At 46.3% G+C, this 21,720-nt stretch overlaps 2 protein-coding genes across 2 annotated transcripts in view; one reads left to right on the forward strand and one right to left on the reverse strand.

Annotated features, from left to right (window-relative positions):
- Positions 1-11,241, reverse strand: part of FLVCR1 (feline leukemia virus subgroup C cellular receptor 1) — a 30,753-nt gene extending 19,512 nt beyond the window's left edge. The window contains exon 1 of the mRNA XM_024197733.2: positions 10,441-11,241. Coding sequence (XP_024053501.2) covers positions 10,441-11,241 — 801 coding nt within the window. The remainder of the gene's footprint in view (positions 1-10,440) is intronic.
- Positions 11,242-16,675: 5,434 nt separating this feature from the next.
- SPATA45 (spermatogenesis associated 45) lies at positions 16,676-20,565 on the forward strand. Its single transcript, XM_024197753.1, has 2 exons — positions 16,676-16,916; positions 20,546-20,565. The coding sequence occupies exons 1-2, from the start codon at positions 16,676-16,678 to the stop codon at positions 20,563-20,565; spliced, it is 261 nt and encodes an 86-aa protein (XP_024053521.1).
- Positions 20,566-21,720: the final 1,155 nt, after the last annotated feature.

The following is a 21,720-nucleotide window of genomic DNA, read 5'->3' on the forward strand; positions in this document are numbered from 1 at the left end:
ACACAGGCCACTTTGACATCACCAAGAAAAAAGATTCAGCTATCAGCTCAGCAGGTGCAGAATAACAGATTAATGTGCATTTGATGGATCCCAGGGAGAAAAATATCCCAATGGTTATAGCTGCCTGTTTGGCCCTGCATATCTGAGAGACAAAGGAGGAAAATCTGGCACCAGAGTGGAGATGGAATGGCTGTTTGCTGAGTTTGAACAGCCAGACAAAAGGGCCACTACTAGAGCTCAACTTACTCCTAAGGGAATTCTGCACCAAAAAATTAAAAGACTTTACACACAACATTTTAAAATTCTGCAAATTTTATTTGTCAAAACAACAAAATATAATCACTCCAGTCTCAATTATGTTGGTAATTTATTTCAAAATACCTGTCAACAAGTATGTCTGTAACAATACAGACAACAAAGATTCAGGAAATGGTTTTAGACAAAAAGATTCCTTACTAGGCATATTAACACAGAACTTTGAGTAATAATTCATTTAAACTACAACACAGAAATTTATTTCCCACACCCCTCAGAAGCAGTGCAAAGGCTTGAAGGAGTCAGGAGTAACAGAGGAGCTGAGGAAGAGGGAAGTAATTGCTGGAGAGGAACCTGGGAGTGAACCTAGAGGGTTGTTGGGTGTGGGTTGGAAAGTATGGAGCAGGGGTTTTTTTGGGGGGGAGGGGTTGTTAGGGAGCCTCCCCTATGAAGACCCTGGCTGATCCCTAGCTTCTCTCATTCAGTCAGGCACACCTGCCCCTGTGTCCCTGTACCCCCACTCCCCATTCAGCCAGGCATATCTTCACGTCCCAATATGCCTCTCCACCCTCACGCCCGTCCCCATGTGTCCCTGTACCCTCACTCAGCCAGGTATAGCTGCCCTTGTCTCCCTGCACCACTACTCCCATTCAGCTCCTGCCTCAATGTTGTCACTCTACTAGCTCCTGTGCTTACACCCCCGTCTGCCCCCCACCAACCCTTCTGAACCCCCATCTGTGATTCCCCCAGCAGCCCTGTGTGCCCTGGACTGTGTCCCCCACCACCCCCATATCCCGTGCCTCCTCACCTGGCCCTGTGGGCAGAGCGCTGTAATGAAGGAAGCCTCTGCCCCCTTGTGACATTATTGATATAATCTGGGACCATATAGAACATGATTGCAACCAAAGTCCTGTAGTGGCACCAAATCTTGTATAAAGGGGGTCAAATGAGGTATCTAAGACAAGGTTATGGTTTACTGGTTATGATTATGCTGTCTATATGGGTGTATCAATTTTGTAGTTGAAGTTATGAATATTGGCTCTATACTGTCTGTATTTCAAACTTATGCTATGCTTCTGGGAGATATCCCAGACAAGTTGGTGTTAGTTCTGCCTAGCGTGCTTGATGGCCCATTAAGGACCATCAGCTATACAACTGACCCATTAAGAGAAGGCAGGTATGCCTTGTAACTTAGCAAAGTATGCAGGAACTTGCCCATGTGACTCCATTTTGCTGTAATTTTCCACAGTAAGAACAAAGAGGTCTGGAAAAGACTATAAATGGCTGATGCCTCGTCTCCATCTTGTCTTCAATCCTGCTTCTTATCTCTGGAGGGACTTTGCTACAAACTGAAGCTCTCAACAAAGGACTGATGACCTATCCCAGCTGGGGATGTATTCCAGAGACTTGATTTTGAACCTGCAGTTTATTTCATCACTGCTACAAGCCTGAACCAAGAACTTTGCCATTACTGTATGTAATTGATTCCATTTAACCAATTCTAGCTCTTATCTATATCTTTTTCCTTTTATGAATAAACCTTTAGATGTTAGATTCTAAAGGATTGGCAACAGCGTGATTTGTGGGTAAGATCTGATTTGTATATTGACCTGGGTTTGGGGCTTGGTCCTTTGGGATCGAGAGAACCTTTTTTCTTTTACTGGGGTATTGGTTTTCATAACCCATTTGTCCCCATAACAAGTGGCATTGGTGGTGATACTGGGAAACTGGAGTGTCTAAGGGAATTGCTTGTGTGACTTGTGGTTAGCCAGTGGGGTGAGACCAAAGTCTTCTTTGTCTGGCTGGTTTGGTTTGCCTTAGAGGTGGAAAAACCCCAGCCTTGGGCTGTGACTGCCCTGTTTTAGCAATTTGTCCTGAACTGGCACTCTCAGTTGGGTCCCGCCAGAACCAGCACTGTCACACCCCTCTCTCTTCCACAGCTGACTGATCCCACCCTTGAGCCAGCTGCCCTCTCTTCTGGTGCCACATCAGGCGGGTGGGTGAAAGATGTAATTGCAGCATGACCCCTCTCACGGCTTCCCTTCGCCTCTCTATCGGAATCAATTATTCTGCCTGGGGCAGGGAATCTGCAGGGGGCATTAATTCTGCACTTGCACAGAACTCCCCCAGGAGTAAGCTTTGGCTGCTGCTAGGAAGTGTGTGGTGCTTACTGTACATTTACAAGTGTCATGTGCTTTGAATACCAATAGGCATTCTTCAGTGTGTGCTGAGAACTACTAATGATAATTTTATTCTCAAAAATAGAAATTTATTGAGTGTCAAAAATAATGCAGAAAAACCAATGTGAAAAAATACAACAAGCAATGCAATACAATCTTGAAAACATAAATTAGCAGAATGCAACTTTGCTGCCTTTCCAATTTCAAACATTTCTGTTGCTTTCAGTTCACAAACACAGTCCGTTGTGACTTCACAAACACTAACCCCTGAGAACCATGATTAGTGTATGTGAAATTGCAGTTTTCCTTGCTATCCCCTGGCATGGAGTGGTACGGATAGGATGCAGCATGAGATGCCATGTGATATGCTGGGGGATATAGGGAGCGGTAACCATGGAGTTCTCTAAGGACTGCAAAGGGTGGGGAGTCTGAGATTTGTAGACTTGCAGGTCAACCAGGGTCTGCAGCATTTGGGTTTGCTGCCTGAGGAGACCCATTATGTCCCTGTGCATCTCCCTCTCCTTTTCCTGTTGGGATTTCCTCCTGTCTGCTCTCTCCTTCTCTGTGCCATCTGCCACACTGGCCCTCTCTTCACAGTCCAATGCAGCACTGACTTATAAGATCTCACTGAACAGGTCTTCCCCCAGTCTTCTGTCTCCTCAGAAGTGAGACGTTCTATGGGCCTGGAGGGGGCACCCCTAAATGCCACAATAGCAGAAGCTACATATAAAACAGACATGTATCACTGGCTACACAGTCACAACAAAAAGGCAAGTTTCAAAACTTCCTTCCCTCATTCTGATAAAAACTCTTAATAAGGAATGTTTACTGACCCTTCAGCTTTGGAGTGTCTCGGCACAGCACCGCCCTCCAGCCCCAGCCATGGTGAATATGACCAGGGGAAGGGGGAAATTCAGCTGCATGAAATAAATTTTTGGTCCCTATTCCATGGGTGTGAGTATAGGGCAATGGCACTATCTTCCACAGGCAGTGGTGGATTTGCTGATATTCATTCTTGAGAATGACAAAGGCACAGAAAGCATAGCTGCTACTGGTGTCCTGAAGCTGCCGAGGCCCATATGTCACTAGTCAGTTTACTGCAATGGTGCCAGACAAACTCATTGCAGAGTGGCAGGGAAAAGTATCCTACTGCAGAGGAAAAAAACAAGGCAGCCATCCCCAGAAACCTTCAGGAGAGAATTGCTGAGTATCTCCATGAAGACCTCCATTGAGATCCCTCAGGAGGATACAAGGGACATTGTGTGTACATAAAGTGTTCTGCACGACGACCCCCCACCTAGCCCTATGGGGAAACAAAAAGGACATGCAAACGACACCTGTTTATTATACCCCTACCTCTTCTCATGCAAATTAAACAATGAAAAGTTAATGTGTGTGTCTTGTTAGCTTGGGCCAGGTGCCCTCTTTAAATTTAAAGATTATAAAGAAAAAAATATATACACACACTTACCCGAGGTCCCTTCCACTTCATTGGGGCTCATCCATGCTCAGCCGGCAGGACTGGACAGACTGTGGTGGAGTCTCGAGCAGGTCCTGGCTCATGGCATGGCTGAAGCCCCCATCCGCATCTCCCCCACACACATACTTCTTTCTCTTCGCTGCTTATGGCAGGGGTCTCCGCCAAGGTGTCCATGATGGCGAGCAGGGTGCTGGTGGGGTGTCCACCAAATATGGCATGCAGCTCATTGGCAAAGTGGTAGGTCTGTGGCTCAGAACCAGATTGACTGGCTTTGTGGGACACTTGCCACAGTTCCTTCACTTTCCCACGGTGCTGCTGCTGATCCCTCTCACATTCCTTTGCTTCCATCCCCCATGTAATCTGCTTGTATATGTCCAAGTTTCTATACCTCGTCTATGGCTGTGCTTGCCCAGCCCCTACTCCCCACAAGCGCAGGAGATCCAATACCGCTCCTGTCTATTCCAGGCAGGAATGCATCTAGTGTGTGGAGCCAGCATGGTTGGTTGGGCAGTTGCACACAAGAAGGGAGCGCTGCTAAATGTGCTCGCCAAGCTGGGCAATCAGGAAAAGGAACTTCAAAAATAAGTGAGGGATTTTAAGATGAGTAGTGGCTTCTGGTCTCCATGAACCCTACGCCGTAGAGTTCACAATTGTGACCAGAGCAGTTGCTGTTGCAGGGGATGGGGCATTGTGGGACAGCTGCTGAAGAACTGTTGGGGTCAACACAGGTCATACAATGTCTACCTCAGCTCCACACCATTAGAGAAGATGGTTTTGCTGTTTCATCATAACAAGGCACTCACACTGGCAGGAGACATTTCAGTGCTTCCCCAAATATTACTGATTTTTACTGAAAAATTCCTAGGTTTTACAAAAGCGATTTGGTTTTTACTGATTTTCACATGAACTTTGGACCACACAAGTACATGAGAATATTTACTATGTTAAGAAAACACAATAAATTAGGTAGACTAATTAACAAACACATCTAAGTGTAAACACAAGGGTGTCAAAGTAAGCCAATGCAGGGGAAGATACACACATGTACATACTGTTAACGTACGGGTCATGAAATAAACTGCAGCATTAACTGCTTTTAGAATCAGAACTGGAAGGGACCTCAAGAGGTCATCTAGTCCAGTCCCCTGCAGTCAAGGCAGGACAAAGTATTATCTAGACCATCCCTGACAGGTGTTTGTCCAACCTGCTCTTAAAAAGCTCCAATGATGGAGATTCCACCACCTCCCTAGGCAATTTATTCAAGTGCTTAACCATTCTGACAGTTAGGAAGTTTTTCCTAATGTCCAACCTAAACCACCCTTGCTGCAATTTAAGCCCATTGCATCTTGTCCTAGCCTCAGAGGTTAAGAACAACTATTTTTCTCCCTCCTCCTTGTAACAACATTTTATGTACTTGAAAACTGTTATGTCCCCTCTGAGTTTTCTCTTCTGCAGACTAAACAAACCCAAGTTTTTCAATCTTCTCTCATAGGTCATGTTTTCTAGACCTTTAATCATTTTTGTTGCTCTTCTCTGGACTTTCTCCAGTTTGTCCACATCTTTCCTGAAATGTGGCGCCCAGAACTGGACACAATACTCCAGTTGAGGCTTAATCAGCGCAGAGTAGAGCGGAAGAATTACTTCTCGTGTCTTGCTTACAATACTCCTAGTAATACATCCCAGAATGATGTTTGCTTTTTTTGCAACAGAGTTACACTGTTGACTCATATTTAGCTTGTGATCCACTATGACCCCCAGATCCCTTTCTGCAGTACTACTTCTTAGGTAGTCATTTCCCATTTTGTATGTGTGCAACTGATTGTTCCTTCCTAAGTGGAGTACTTTGCATTTGTCCTTATTGAATTTCATCCTATTTACTTCAGACCATTTCTCCAGTTTGTCCAGATCACTTTGAATTTTAATCCTATCCTCCAGAGCACTTGCAACCCCTCCCAGCTTGGTATCATCCGCAAACTTTGTAAGTGTACTCTCTATGCCATTATCTAAATCATTGATGAAGATATTGAAGAGAATCAGATCCAGAACCGACTGCGGGACCCCACTCGTTATGCCCTTCCAGCATGACTGTGAACCATTGATAACTACTCTCTGGGAACGATTTTCCAACCAGTTATGCACCCACCTTATAGTAGCTCCATCTAGGTTGTATTTCCCCAGTTTGTTTATGAGGTCATCCGAGACAGTATCAAAAGCCTTACAAAAGTCAAGATATACCACATCTACTGCTTCCCCCCATCCACAAGCCTTGTTACCCTATCAAAGAAAGCTATCAGGTTGGTCTGACACAATTTGTTCTTGACAAATCCATGCTGACTGTTATTTATCACCTTATTATCTTCTAGGTGTTTGCAAATTGATTGCTCAATTATTTGCTCCATTATCTTTCTGGGTACTGAGGGTAAGCTGTCTGGTCTGTAATTCCCCGGGTTGTCCTTATTTCCCTTTTTATAGATGGGCACTATATTTGCCCCTTTCCAGTATTCTGGAATGTCTCCCGTCTTCCATGACTTTTCAAAGATAATTGCTAATGGCTCAGATATCTCCTCAGTCAATTTCTTGAGTATTCTAGGATGCATTTCATCATGCCCTGGTGATTTGAAGACATCTAACTTGTCTATGTAATTTTTGACTTGTTCTTTCCCTATTTTAGACTCTGATCCTACCTCATTTTCACTGGCATTCGCTATGTTAGACGTCCCATCGCCACCAACCTTCTTGATGAAAACCGAAACAAAAAAGTCATTAAGCACCTCTGCCATTTCCACGTTTTCTGTTATTGTCTTTCCCCCCCTCTATGAGTAACAGGCCTACTCTGTCCTTGGTCTTTCTTTTGCTTCTAATGTATTTGTAGAATTTTTTTCTTGTTTCCTTTTATGTCCCTATCTAGTTTGATCTTGTTTCATGCCTTGGCTTTTCTTATTTTGTCCCTCTGTACTTGTGTTATTTGTTTATATTCATCCTTTGTAATTTGACCGAGTTTCCACTTTTTGTAGGACTCTTTTTTGAGTTTTAGATCATTGAAGATATCCTGGTTAAGCCAGGGTGGTCTCTTGCCATACTTCCTATCTTTCCTATGCAGTAGGATAGTTTGCTCTTGTGCCCTTAATAATGTCTCTTTGAAAAACTGCCAACTGTCTTCAATTGTTTTTCCCCTTAGACTTGCTTCCCATGGGATTTTACCTACCAACTCTCTGAGTTTGCTAAAGTCTGCCTTCTTTAATCCATTGTCTTTATTGTGCTGTTCTCCCTCCTACCATTCCTTAGAATCGTAAACTCTACCATTTCATGGTCACTTTCACCCAAGTTGCCTTCCACTTTCAAATTCTCAACCAGTTCTTCCTTATTTGTCAAAATCAAATCTAGAACAGCCTCTTCCCTAGTAGCTTTCTCCAATCTTTTGCTTTCAACACTCTTACTTTTCTCAATTTGTTGCCTTTTTCTATCCTCCCATCCCCTAATATTTGCAGAAAATTAACTTCACAATTTTCTGGGGAATGATTTTCACCTGTTTTTTTATTTTTTGTTATAAACATTGATAAATTCCCAGAAAATTTTAAACAAAATAAAAAACTAAAAACTTATAAGCAAATGAAGAAAGTCTTATCATGGAAAGTCTTACACAATCTTAACTATAAACACCGATACCAGCTCCGCTTGTAATAACCTAGAATGCATATCTAATTTAGGTCACTATGAGCCACAGGAAGGGAAAATATTTTAAATCCCTGTTACCTTTTTCAAATTCACCAAAGGCCTGAGCCCGCACCAGTGAAGGTGATGGGAGTTTTACCATTTTGTGGCCACAGGCAAAACACAGTGGGGATGCAGGGGAGCAAGGTTATGGGGGAAGTCTACATCCTCCGATCTTTACCTCTCCATCCCCCACACACTGGGAGACCTATTCACACAGGTTTCAGAGTAGCAGCCGTGTTAGAACAGGAGTACAAGTACTCCTATTCACACAGTGCAGCAAAGAAGATATGAGTATCATCATTACCAGGAGGCACTGGAGATGGATTGGCCATGCGCTTCGGCTGGAAATTGATTCCATCACCAGAATAGCTATAAGATGGACACCTGAAGGCAAGCAAAAATGAGGCTGCCCCAAAACAGCAGAGAGATGTGGAAGTTGAGCTGAAAAACCTGGGGCACAGCTGGGGAACCACTGAAAGACTTGCCAGAAACAGACAGGAGTGGAGGAGCTTCCTCACTGCCTTAAACGCCAGAGACATAATGGGTACTAACTAAGGCTGCGCGTCGGTCACGGAGGTCACGTGACCTCTGTGACTTCTGCAGTGACCGGTGCGGCTGGCTCCAGGGCTGCCCGAGCACATCAGGCAGCCCCTGGGTAAGCAGCACCGGCCGCTGCTGAGGCAGTTTGGGTGTGGGAGGGGGCTCAGGGCTGGGGTGCGGGGAAGCGCTTACCTCGAGGAAGCTCCACAGAAGCTGCCGGAATGTCCCTGCAGCTCCTAAGTGGAGAAGCCAGGGGGCTCCGTACGCTGCACATGCTTGCAGGTGCCACCACCACAGCACCCATTGGCTGTGGTTCCCGGCCAATGGGAGCTGCGGAGCCAGAGCTCATGGCAGGGGCAGCGCAGGGAGCCCCCACTGGCTTTCCCTCCCCCTAGGAGCTGCAGGGACACCCGGAACCGAGTAGGGAGCTTGCCAGCCCTGCCAAACCTCCCCCTGCCCTAGCACTAATGGGGGTTCCAAACCACCCCCCCAGTCCCTGCGGTGCCCCCCCGACCACCATCCCAGTGCACCCACAGTCCCCCGGCCCAAGTGTTAGTTAAGGGAATATAGTACAAGTCATGGACAGGTCATGGGCCATGAATATTTGTTTACTGCCCGTGACCTGTCCATGACTTTTACTAAAAATACCCGTGACTAAAACGTAGCCTTAGTACTAACTAACTAACTCACTCTTATGGTGGGGTAAGAAGACTTCCAGTTGAACTTCCACAAGAGTGAAATTACCAGCTCCTCTCATGAATTCTCCAGTCGTCCTGGCAAGACTTCTGAGGCTCACCAAAGGACAATCCCAGTCTGTTCATCCTGAACAGGTTCATCAGACCAGGACTACAGCTGGTGAGAATGAAGACTTCTACTTGAGTTTAGGAGCATGAATGGGGCAGACCCTCTTGCCTACCCCGAGCATCCCACCTCCATATGGCGTCCCCCATAGAAACTACACATGACGGTTTGAGATGTGGAGTCATGGATGTGCGCAGGGAATGGGGGTAATCAGTTCTTAAAGGGATTTCACAGAGCTAATGCCTAAGTAGCCTAGCACACAAAGGCGAGCCTTGATGCAAGGATGGCTCAACTCAGGACTGGATGACAGTTTGCCCCAGGCTCACCCTCAGACCACAAGCCCTGCCTACATCTCCACATGACTCTCATCCCCCACCATCTTCTCCCCCCCCACACACACCCCTGATGCTGCAGTATTATAGTAGTATTTGTTATAGTATTTATTTTCTCTGCTTTTTGTTTGGGAAAATGATAATCACAGTCATTTAACATAAAGCTAAACAGACCTTTCACCTCATTACAAGTCTCAGCTAAAGCTTGTTTCTCCATTAGTTTTTCTTCACTGCTTACCTTTCACTGGATTAGTGAAAAACTCTATTAAAAATGGAACCATGCTGTACATATTTGAAACAAGCTCTTTGTAAGTTACTTGGTGATGTTACCCCAGTTTTATTCTTTGATATGGTTTAAGTACTTGCCATATTGAATTATAAGGGACAGATAATTTAGCTTCTATAACATTTATTTAGTTTAAAAGAAATACATCACCCAAAACCTCCATTAAATTATAATGAGCCTCTAACACCCATGTGCCCTTGAAAACTTCAGAAAAGATGCTGGATCAGAGCAGTCAGGTTTCTGATACAATGCCAGCATTGAAATTACTAACTACAGTAGTTTAGATGTTCCCCTATGTAGGCCTGCCACACTCATCTGCAAGGAAAAAAACTCAGTTTGTGGGGAGGATGCACAAAAAAGTACTGGATTTTAAATCTCGCCTTCTTGTGATAAAGGATTTTGCTGTGTGCGTATCAATGGAAAATCTCTCTTGGGTCTGAGTTTTCCTCATTCAAACAACATCAACTCTGTATGCTATATTACAAAAGCGAGCACGCAAAAATACAACATTATTAAAGTGTGTCCCGTCCCTCCCATCAGCGCCTTCTGAGATTTTACCCAATTTCAACCAGATTCTTCTCTTCCCCTCCTTCTGTCTGGATTTCCTTCACCTTGATTTCTCCCTTCTAAACCATGGATTTGTGGCTGCTGCACTGATGAACACTGACCTACCCCTCTTCCCCCACGACTCAACCTGGCATTTCTTTTTTTTTAAAAGAAGGGCGCAAACCTGACTCCCACCTTCCTACACAACCCACTCCTCCCCCCCCCCCGATCTTTTGCTCCCTTTCCCCTTTAGCTCTCTCCCCTCCCCTTTGCCCCAGGTCCCCCCATGCTCTCCCCTCCGCTCACCTGGTTGCCTAGCACGGCCACAGCGCAGGCAGTGGACACCTCCTTGGGCCCAAACCAGACAGCGGCGATGCGGGAGGGCAGCCCCAGGATGAAGACCTGGGCCACCGCGCACACGGTCTGGGCCAGCAGGGTGAGCGGGTAGAGGTCCTGCCGGACGCTGGCACACTTCAGCCAGGCGCCCAGGCAGTTGAGGCCGGAGCCCAGCAGGGCGGTGAGGCGCAGGCCGCGGGTGTCCAGCAGCCAGGTGGCCGGCAGGATGAGCGGCACGTAGGCCACCATGTAGACCATGGAGAGCCAGTCCACGCGGGGGTAGGAGGCGCGGTAGAAGTGCACGAAGACGCTGCTCAGGATGCTGTACTGGATCCACTGGAAGGCGTTCACCAGCGAGTAGAGGCTGAACACGGCCAGCACGGCCAGCCTGCGCCGGGAGAGCCGGATGGGCGGCCGCGCCACGCCCGAGCCCGAGCCCGGGGAAGGCAGCATGGCCTGCGCCTCCGGGAGCGCCCCAGCATCCGCCCCGGCCGCGTGGCTGCCGCGCTCGGCCTCCTTCCCCGGGAGGAACCCATTGGGCTGCGGCGGGGGCATTTCCCCCTCCTCATCTTCCTCCTCCGCCCCGTCCCCAGCCATGGCCGCGCCCTCCCCGCCCAGCGTCCCGCGCCGCTCGCCGGGAAACAAGGCACCGATGCCCGGCGGGGAGAGCCCCTGCACCAGTCCTCTTGCGCACGCGGCTCTTCCCCGGCCCAGCAGGCTCTCCGAAGCCGGTCGTCCAATCACAGGAGAGGGGTGGAGCTTGTACTCCATCCTCTCACGGTACCTATGGAGAGCGCAGGTGGTCTCCCCCCGTGGGGAAGCTGGGAGCCCAGCAGGGAGGCAGCATCCAGCCCCCTGCCCCCCACAGGACGAGGGGGAGGTTCCAGCCGCCCTACCCTGGCAGCAAGACTCCGCAAAGAGAGGAGCCCCTCCCCGCATGCTCATGGTCTCTGCCCCATAAGGAAGATGGAAGTGATGGGGAGAGGATCCAGCCCATCTCACCCCCCCCCCCAACGACCACTTCTCTAGAGGGAGCCAGAGCCCAGAAAATGTGGGGAGAGGAGCCAGGGACCTTTCCCTGCTGAACACCCTCTGAACTGGGGGAGCCAGAGCCCAGATGGGGATGGGGGAAAGTGCCAACCCCTCTTGCCTGCCGGCAGAGCTACTGTCCAGGACAACCCATGCTCAGGAGCAGGTGGGAGATGCGCTTCAGCAAGGGTAGCCATTGACTGTAGTGTATATCCTGCCTGACTAGGAGTGAAGAAAGTCTGGCCCACATGCTTTTTCAACCTCCCTGCCTCATCAAGGAAGATCCCAGTAGTAATGGAGAGGATCCAACCTTTTTGCCCCTGCAGGAACCCTCTCCCATCAGGGAGACAGGTTCAGGTTCTACCCCTCTGCCCTATTGCTCCCTTTGGGGAACTAGAGCCCCAAAAATGAGAGAAGGCATTCCCTCTATACCAGGGGTGGGCAAACTTTTTGGCCTGAGGGCCGCATCAGGTTTCGGAAATTGTATGGAGGGCCGGTTAAGGGAGGCTGTGTCTCCTCAAACAGCAAGGCGTGGCCCAGCCCCTGCCCCCCCCCCCATTTCTCACCCCTTGATGCCCCCCCCGGACTCCTGCCCTTCTCCTCCTGTTCCCTGATGCCCCCCTCTGGGACTCCTGCCCCATCCACCCCCCCGCTCCCTGTCCCTGGAACCCCCACCCCTGACTGCCCCCCACCATCCCATCCAACCCCTCCTCTCATTCCTGACTGCCCCCCCAGGACCCCGCCCCATCCAACCACCCCTTCTCCCTGTCCCCTGACTGCACCCGGAACCCCTGCCCCTGACTGCCCCCTGGTCAGGCTGGGCTCTGCAGCTGCGCTGCCCCAGGAGCTCACAGCCCCGCTGCCCAGAGCATTGCGCTGGCGGCGCAGTGAGCTGAGGCTGCAGGGGAGGGGAAACAGCAGGGGAGGGGGTGGGGGCTAGCCTCCTGGGCCAGGAGCTCAGGGGCCAGGCAGGAGGGTCCCGCGGGCCGTAGTTTGCCCACCTCTGCTCTATACACTGAGCCAGAGCACAGCTAGAGAGATGTAGGATAGTTCTGCAAAATAATCTCCCCAAGACGCAGAGCCAGAGTCCAAAAAGCAAGGAACCACTCCTGTTATCTTATAGCACCCTTCCCTGCAAGAGGAGACAGTCCCATTCCCTCACACTAGTATTGCTAATCCCAAGCATTCAAAAACCAAGAGTCAGGGCTCGTCTACATGGTGCCACACTAATTAGGTTGTAAACTCCAATGTGTACTAGCCCATGTGGACCCTGCTGGCATGCACTGAAAGTTCCCTACTGCATGTTAACATAGTACTGTTTGAAACAGGATTACATTAATGCACACCACAGAACTTTCAGTGTGCACCAGCAGGGTCCGCATGGATCAGTTAGTGCACAACATGTTGATGTGCATTACAATCTATATCCCTCCCAGGTATGTGTAGAGCCCAGCGCAGATAAAAAAAAAAATGGATCCGCATCTGAGATAATTAACTTGTGTGTAACTAAAAGTTGTGACCCACTTTTTATATGTATTCGCACCAGCACCCTATCTCATAATCTCACTGTTAGAGCCCTACACGGATCCAAAAATTTGGATCCGTGATCAGCAAAGATGGTAAACAGGCAATGATTACCCCCTACCCCCATCCCGATTTTTCACACTTTCTATCTGGTCACTCTAAGCCAACCACACATCATGGCAAATCCCAAAGGGATGCAGCCTCCTTGCGGATCGAGTGCACCCATATTGATCTCTAGCTTACTCCTTAAGGTAAACGGGCTGGATATTCAGTTTATGTCCATCATTGACAATGCTTCAGCAGCCTTGTCACAGGGCTCCTGACCTACACCTGGAGATAGAGCACAGGAGGAAGGGGGAAAGAAGTCAACTTCTCCACCTTCCAAAGAACTCTCTTGAACAGGGAGAGCCATCTGCCCTGCTAGTGACACAGAAAAAGTGACAATGTAGCCAGAGAATGCCCTGGCCATCCTGCTGGAACTGTGATGGGAAGTTCTAGAGACATCGTTTGCTCCAGTCCCTGCTGCTGGTTCTTCAGAGAATCCTCCATGGGCATGTCTAGCCTAGGAAAGAGAGTTTCTAGGGAGAATCCTCATATTGAACACCCAGTGTTTAAACATTTGTAAAGTTGTTAATTCCTGTCTATTAGATGATAAGTGGTGTTTTAAAAAGTGTTAATTCAAACATGTTAGCTAATGTTTTAAAAAAACACTCCTTTTTTCCTGGTCTAAACAGGGCCTATATGGGCTGTGCATGGGGGGTGATGGACAAAAGTCTGGGGAATGTCACCTACAACCCCCACATAACCTCAGCAGAAATAGCACTGCATCCTCAGTGCTATACTAATGCTCTTGGCTGCAGCTACCCGTGCCAGTAGGGTGTGGTTCTTGGATCTGTACTCACTGACCTTCTGACCCCATCACTCCTCCGTGCTGTGCATTCCCCCACATAGCACATCATTGGATTATGCAAGGTGCATGGACTCCAATGCTGCCTACCTGTATCCTAGCTGTGGCTCAGTGTAGTGAAATTCACTGGCCTCTATTGGAGTTACAGGATTTGGCTCATTGTAGCTGCCATGCAGAAGTGAGAAAAGCTGGTCCTACCTGGTAATTTAAGGCATAGGTGGGAGACAGCAGTGGTGATGGAACCATGACCAGTTGAATTGTCAGTTGCTAGGCAATATGGATCTTCACCAACTGCCCCTTGTTCCAAAGTCCTTGTTCAAACATTCCTTTGTTTTTTCTCTCTACCACTGAAATTTGGCTTGGGCATCACATACATAGATCCCCCTCCCCAGAAAATACAGCACTGCTGAGGCTCAGGTGTGTAGTGTTTTTATATTGTTAAGATATTTTTCTTGTAAGAGACTTTCACTTCCAGCCCCCCTATTATTATTTATTTGTATTGTGTTAGCACCTAGGAGCCCCAGTCCTGGACCAGGATCCCAGTGAAGTAGGCACTATACAAACACAGATTTAAAAAACAGACCCTACCCCCAAGGAGTTTAGGGGAAAGATATCAAGTATCAGGGGGTAGCCGTGTTAGTCTGTATCTACAAAAACAACAAGGAGTCTGGTGGCACCTTAAAGACTAACAGATTTATTTGGGCATAAGCTTTCGCCCAAATAAATCTGTTAGTCTTTAAGGTGCCACCAGACTCCTTGTTGTTTTTTTAGGGGAAAGATAGATTTTTTTTTAAGCCAGGCTTGAGTAATGTTAGAAATTTTAGATCAGCTTTTTGGAAAGATCTCAGAAGGAATTTAATCAAATAATATTCTGTAAGCTACCTCTGAGCTTTTTAGATGGGTCTAATAGTAACATTCTGTTTTAGATAAGAAACTATGTTCTTTGCAACAAATGTCCTTTAAGTTCTCACATTTTATGCACTGGCAGTTTTGACAAGATCAAGGATTTGAGCCTTGGTTTTTTGGCACTATTTAAATGTAGGTAATTATTACAGCTAGAATAATTCTATGAATATATACTGCATTAAAATTTTTTAACTCTCTGGCTACATTTGCTTTTCCAAAATACTCTAGCAAACAAGTTCTGGCATGGATGTTTGCTGAGTCCAGGACTTTTTAGTGAATATTGGAGACTATCCAGAGGAAGGGAATTATGAATTCATAGAACACAGATATGCATCAGAAACCTTTAAAGATTATGTTCATCCAATCATGGAGCAGAAAAAATACCATGTGACCTACGTGTCCAATCAATTCTTAAATATTTTTGAATATAAAGTACAAGTTGTTTGTTAATAAGCTACAAGCCAAGAATTTTTTAATGTTAAGCTGTTCTCAAATTTATTCAAGGATTAAGCTGCTCACCAACAATTCAGAAGAGGCAAAATTAACTAAATAAATGATTCAAAACTAATAATTTGTCCAGCTCTAGGAACTATATTCTGCCTAAGTTTTCCCTGCAGTTTCAATTGACTTTTTTGTATTTATGAGACTCCATCTGAAGATTTCAAAGTATTGTTAATTAATATGTTATTAGACTTCTAAGGATTGATTCTAAACTCACTCTGGTTTTACACCAGTCTAACTCCACTGACTTCAGTGAAGATCTTCTTGAATTACTCCTGTGTAAATTAGATTAGAATCAGGCACCTTGGATTTTTTTTTTTTTTTTTTTTTTTTAAAATCTGTATTTTTATTTTTTTTTTTTTTTTTTTTTTTTGTTCATAAGAAAATCTGTAGTTGAATAGTTTATTTCTATTTTGATTTGTAAAAAACAGATACAGGGTAAATGTTTCAAATGTACCTAAGTGACTTAGGAATGTAAGCCCCATTTTCAAATCAAAGACACTTTTGCCAGTATAAGCTACATCCACATTGGGAGTGCTTTGCTGGTATACCATACTAGTATACCTTCATCAGCAAAGCACTCATAGGCGATATCTACACTACAGAGTCTATGTCAGTATAGCTATGCCAACATAGCCTCCTAGTGTAGATGCAGCATATACTGATAGAAGGCCTTAGGTCTTGTCTTCACTTGCAAGCTATAACAGCAAATGCTTCTAGTGGAGACGTAGCTTATATAGCCAAAAGCATGCTTTTGCCAATACAGCTTATACCAGTTTCCTGAATAATGTAAACTATACTGGCAAATAGACAGTTTTACTGGTATAACTGCATCTGCAGTAGGGCTTTTGGTGGCATAGCAATGTCTGTCAGGGTATGATTTTTTACCACACTAGTAACAGACATAGCTATGCCAGCAAAACTTTTAAGCATAGGCCAAGCCATAGGCTCCTAAATCACTTAAACTCATGAAAATTTTACTCACATATTTTAATCTGATTTAGCCAAATTCCGCCCTTGAATTTGTGTGGGTGGTTCTCATTGAAGTTTGGGGAGTCCCCTATGTTAATCCGAGGACACAATCTTTAAAGCTCAAGAAAATACGAGACCTGATTCTGCTCTGATTGGCTTTTCCCCATTGTTACTCCACTGACTTCAGAGTTACTCCTGATTTACACCAGCAAAGCAAAGTCAGAATCAGGCTGTTTGTCACTGTGGACACATCTTAAGTTTCACTTCCATGGCAAGCAGACAGAGCCAAATACTCTGTTTACATGAGGATTTGTTTGCTTTTTTACTAGGAATTCTGCTTATAAGAAAGACACTCACCTAGATACAATGGGTGACGCAGAGAAAAAGCGCCTGATTGAACTGAACATGACAAGGGAATCCTTGTGTATGGTGGAAGGAAAAAGTGACTCAACCTGGCTCAGACCTCAGAGGAGACACTTCCCTCAAAGTAATCGAAGTTCACTAGAGACCTACAGAGAAAAAGAGCCTGAGCTTGACACTGGCAGGAGCTCCTGGACAGCACTCACTCCTCTTCACCACAAGGAGAGGAGGCACTTTCCAGAAAGAAGTAAGTTATATGCATTACAGAGAAGAAACACCTGGGGCCAAATTCATCCCTGGTGTAGCTTCCTTGACCTCAGTGAATTTAGACCGGAGATTAATTTGGCCCACTATGACAAATGGAATATGAGGTTACAGGATAAATGTCTTCAGCTGCCACACTGGTACCTCTGTAATCCGGCACTCCCTGATCCAACAACATTCTTGGTCCGGCATAGGCGCCAACTCTGTGGGTGTTCCAGGGCTGGGGCACCCACGGGGAAAAATTAGTGGGTGCAGAGCACCCACCGGCGCCAAGCTCCCCCCGGCACCTCTTGCGTGCCGGCAGCCCCATGCTTACAAACTCCTCCTCCTCCCTCCCAGCACTTCCAGAGCACCACAAACAGCTGATTCACACCGTTCAAGCTCCAGGAGGTAGGGGGAGGACCTGGGACCGGCGGCTGGGACCCTGGGCGAGGGACCGGTGGCTGGGACCTGGGGCCAGCATCGGCACCCCCGGGCAGGGGGCCACGCTGGGCGCAAAGCCTGGGGGTGCTGCAGCACCCCCCGCACCCCTACTTCCTGTGCCTATGGAGACCCGCTGGCACTCTGCATTGACCACCCATGGTTTGGCAAATTCTCTGGTTCGGCACCCACCGGGTACTGAGGGTGCTGGACTAGAGAGGTTCAACCTGTATAATTACACTGACTGAAATGGAGTTACTTCTTATTTACATCAGCCTGAGATAAGAATCAGGCCCAAGAAGTTTATTTCAGAGCAGGAGGCTGTTATCCAATGAGAAACTTTATTACATAGTTTTATTCATAGGAAATCATAAGCCCCTGGAATTCCACAGCACTTCATTGGGTTTTTTTTTTTTTTTTAAAGGCCATAGTAGGGTGGCCAGATGTCCTGATTTTATGGGGACAGTCCAATATTCGGGGCTTTGTCTTATACAGGCACCTATTTCCCCCGCCCCCATCCTGATTTTTCACACTTGTTGTCTGGTCACCCTAAGCCACAGGTAGAAGATTTGTATACCAAGTTTAAATTCAAGCTGTGTTTTTGAAAAAGCAAAGCTGCTTACCGTCTTTGGGCTAAATTCTGCCTCAGCTTGCATGGGTGTCAGTCAGACAGACCAGAATCTGTCAGGGGGGCTGGAACAATTTGTATAGTGGGGGTGCTGAGAGCCATTGGACCAAACTGTAAACCCTGTATACCAGGGGTGGCCAACCTGTGGCTCCGGAGCCACATGCGGCTCCTTGCATAGGCGCTGACTCCGGGGCTGGAGCTACAGGCGCCAACTTTCCAATGTGCTACAGGGTGTTCACTTCTCAACCCCTGGCTCTGCCCCAGGCCCCGACCCCACTCCACTCCTTCCCCATCCTCCCTCCTCCCTCTCCCCCGAGCCTCCTGCAAACCACAAAACAGCTGATCGCGGCAGGCGGGAGGCACAGGGATGGAGGGTTAGGTGCTGATCGGCGAGGCTGCTGGCGGGTGGGAGACACTGGGGTGGGGAACTGACGGGGGACTGCTGACATGTTACTGTGGCTCTTTGGCAATGCACATTGGTAAATTGTGGCTCCTTCTCAAGCTCAGGTTGGCCACCCTTGCTATATACAGTGGAAGCCACTTCAAGCCAGGGGGTGCTGCAGCACACACACACCCCCGCACTCCTATTTCCAGCACCTATGGAATCTGGCCCTGTGTGTGTAAACAGTATAATACTTTGCTCTTCTGTAGGACCTTCCAAGAACTCAAGGAATTTTACAAATATGAATGAGCTAAGCTTCACAACACCCCAGCGTGCAGTGGTGATATTGTGGGTGTTCTCGCCTCATGCCACCCCCAAGGTGGAAGTATTTCAGTGGCTGGTGAACTGATTTTAGTTCACTGCTACACTATGTACAGTAACTTTATGAAGTGCTTTGAGATTCTTTGGGATGAAATGGGTGTTGTTCCATAAATGATCACACCACAAGTAATATTTTCCTTTTCTGGGATGAAAGAGAACAAAACCTATTGGTTATTCACTGCCCATATATTTCATTAACACAGAGTTGAGATTGACTGACAGTGCCTCATACCCTTCTAGAACGATCAAGGGCACCTACACTTAAATCTCTGAAAACTAGGAAATAATGAGGTATGGTACACACCAACCCCACCCCCAATCTTACCTCTGTCTTCATGTCCCAACACACCAGTAACACACACACTAGCACTCTAGCCTTACAGGTGCTCGAGAACGCTTTGGGAACAGCACTATACAACAGAGTCTAACACTTTTTTGTTAAGGCAAAACTCAAGTTAGGTCTCATTTAGCAAACAGGAGTTCCCTACACTTGGTCTATACCCAAATACTAAGTCTACTCCACACAGATGACCCCAGACTTGCAAAATGTTACTATCGGTTCACCCTTGCCTAAGGATTCCTTCTGAGACATTGCCTTCGCTTACCCCTCACTAAGCCCCAGACACTGATGTCATGCATGCCACCACACTGCTGACAATCTCCATGGCAAGCAGACATTTTGTGCACATCTACTAATACAACCTATACAACTCAGCACTGAAATGATGCATGCTTGATCCTTCAAGGTACATGTATAGGGTACAAGCTACTCCTCATATCACAGTGACAGCTCTGGCAACCTGCTCCAAGTAATCTTTCTGCCATTCAATACAGCTACAGCTAACAATGCATGGCAGTTGGAGTGCAAGCAGATAAATGATGTAGTGAAGATCTGTGGAACACAAGACAATGGCACATTCTTTTAGTCATTCCTCATGTCTACTTTAGTTCTGGTAACACCCTTTACTGAATCATTCCCAGTAGCTATTGCCAGATAAGGAGCAATAGGTGGAATGATAACACCACTTATATTAAAATTATCCAATACTACATATTCTGCTTTCATTTGCTCATTAGTCAGGCAGTTCTTATTAACGCTAGTCAACTACAGACACTGGAAGACTAGAACTCACGGTCTCCTGGTTCTTAGTTTAGGGCACTTTCTCCAAGGACAAAGTGGATTTTGATGGGGGAACATATGGATCCTCCTGTTCCTTTTGTCTGTGTCCCATATGGAGGTTCAGGTGTGGGTGAGGCTCTGTTTCAGAACAAGCGAGGAGGCGTAGTTGGAGTTAGGAGCATGTGACGTGCATTTGGAGTGTTCACAGTTTGAAGGGACAAGAGCTGAACAAGTTCCAGCGTATATATTCAAGCAGCCTTTTTTCCCCTAATGCTTATAAGTTGGCCACATTCCAAAGGATTTTCATTGGGACAGCAAAAGGCACCTCTAACCTCAGAACTAGCCCTCAGCTAAATGTCAGGTTCCTGTTCCAGACCACAAGTACTAGAGATGTTTTAAAATGTTAAATTTTTGATTTTTTTCCAAACAACCTATCTTTCACTGAACTGTTTTTGCTCAAGCTTAAAAAAATCCCAAACAACAACTGAATCTCAATCAAAGACCAAACACTGACATTTTAACTCCGAACAGTTCAAGTTTGTCAGAGTTATAAAGCAACTGAAACGGCAACCTTATACATTCAGCTACTTCTACTGCTCCTCCTCCTGTAATATAAATATATATTACTAAGAGAGGAATTGGTTTTCATAACTATTTTCAAACTTTACTTTTATCTTGCAGATAATGCCATTTTTGGATGAAGCACCAAAAAGCTGCCTTCTTGTTTGAGCTCAGGACATTTCACAAAATAAGGAGAAACCCGATATTACAGGGCTGCTTTTAAAATGAGTTTGGATATCTAACACTGCTAGAAACTGTTTCAACAGTAGCTCAGTTCCCAATTAAACTCATTACTAACACTCTAAAGTACATTTTAAAAACAACATAATGTACTTTTCTTCCTCAGGACAAGACTCAGAAATGAACAAAAGTTGATTCACTGGAACTGTGTCTAAGACTGTAAAATTTTGACCATGAAACCTACGGTTTATTTCTAAACTGAATAAAAAGTATAATGTGTGTGTGCTGTGCAGATTGGATTTCCAGTTTATTTTATGTGCATTTTAAGCTGTACATTTCAGTCACTAGAGGTTAAAATTAATTTCCAAAGCATGTTTATATGGAGATATACCTATCTCATAGAAATGGAAGGGACCCTGAAAGGTCATTGAATCCAACCCCCTGCCTTCACTAGCAGGACAAAGTACTGATTTTGCCCCAGATCCCTAAATGGCTCCCTCAGGGATTGAACTCACAACCCTGGGTTTAGCAGGCCAATGCTCAAACCACTGAGCTATCCCTCTCCCTACCCCCATTCAACTCCCTGTTACAGTTTTCAGTGCACAGGATGCTGTCACATAGTACAGGAAAAATGCATTGGACAGCTAGCTCCCTCTATCTCTAAGTGATTTTTTTAAATTTAAACAACAAATTTGGGCAACAGAATAACTTTAAAACAAAACCCCTGAAATTTCATATTAGCTAACAATCAGTTTTCTGCCATGCTTATTATAAAAAAAGTGACAAAAATGTAGTGAAGAGCCAGAGAATTTGTACAATATCCTGGACTAAGGGTGGGTGGGGAACAGATTGCTGACTGATGTAGCCCTCCCTCTTCCTCCCACTCCCTCCCTGATCAGGACATTGATTGCCCAGCCTCCACACTACTCATCTGGTCACCGATCACTTCCCACCTCCTGTGGAGGGGTGTTTAGAGCGTAAGTCATTGAACGGGGGGAGTGGGCAAGTGTTGGGGGTTCCAGGCAATTGTCTGATCCACAAGGTGTAGAGCAAGGTAATCACTGTGGGGGTGGGGGGAGTTGTCAGCCAGTTATCTCTAAAACTACTTCATTCAT

The sequence above is a fragment of the Terrapene carolina genome, unplaced genomic scaffold (assembly GCF_002925995.2).
Source record: "Terrapene carolina triunguis isolate 2854851 unplaced genomic scaffold, T_m_triunguis-2.0 Scaffold120, whole genome shotgun sequence".
NCBI classification, from domain to species: domain Eukaryota; kingdom Metazoa; phylum Chordata; order Testudines; family Emydidae; genus Terrapene; species Terrapene triunguis.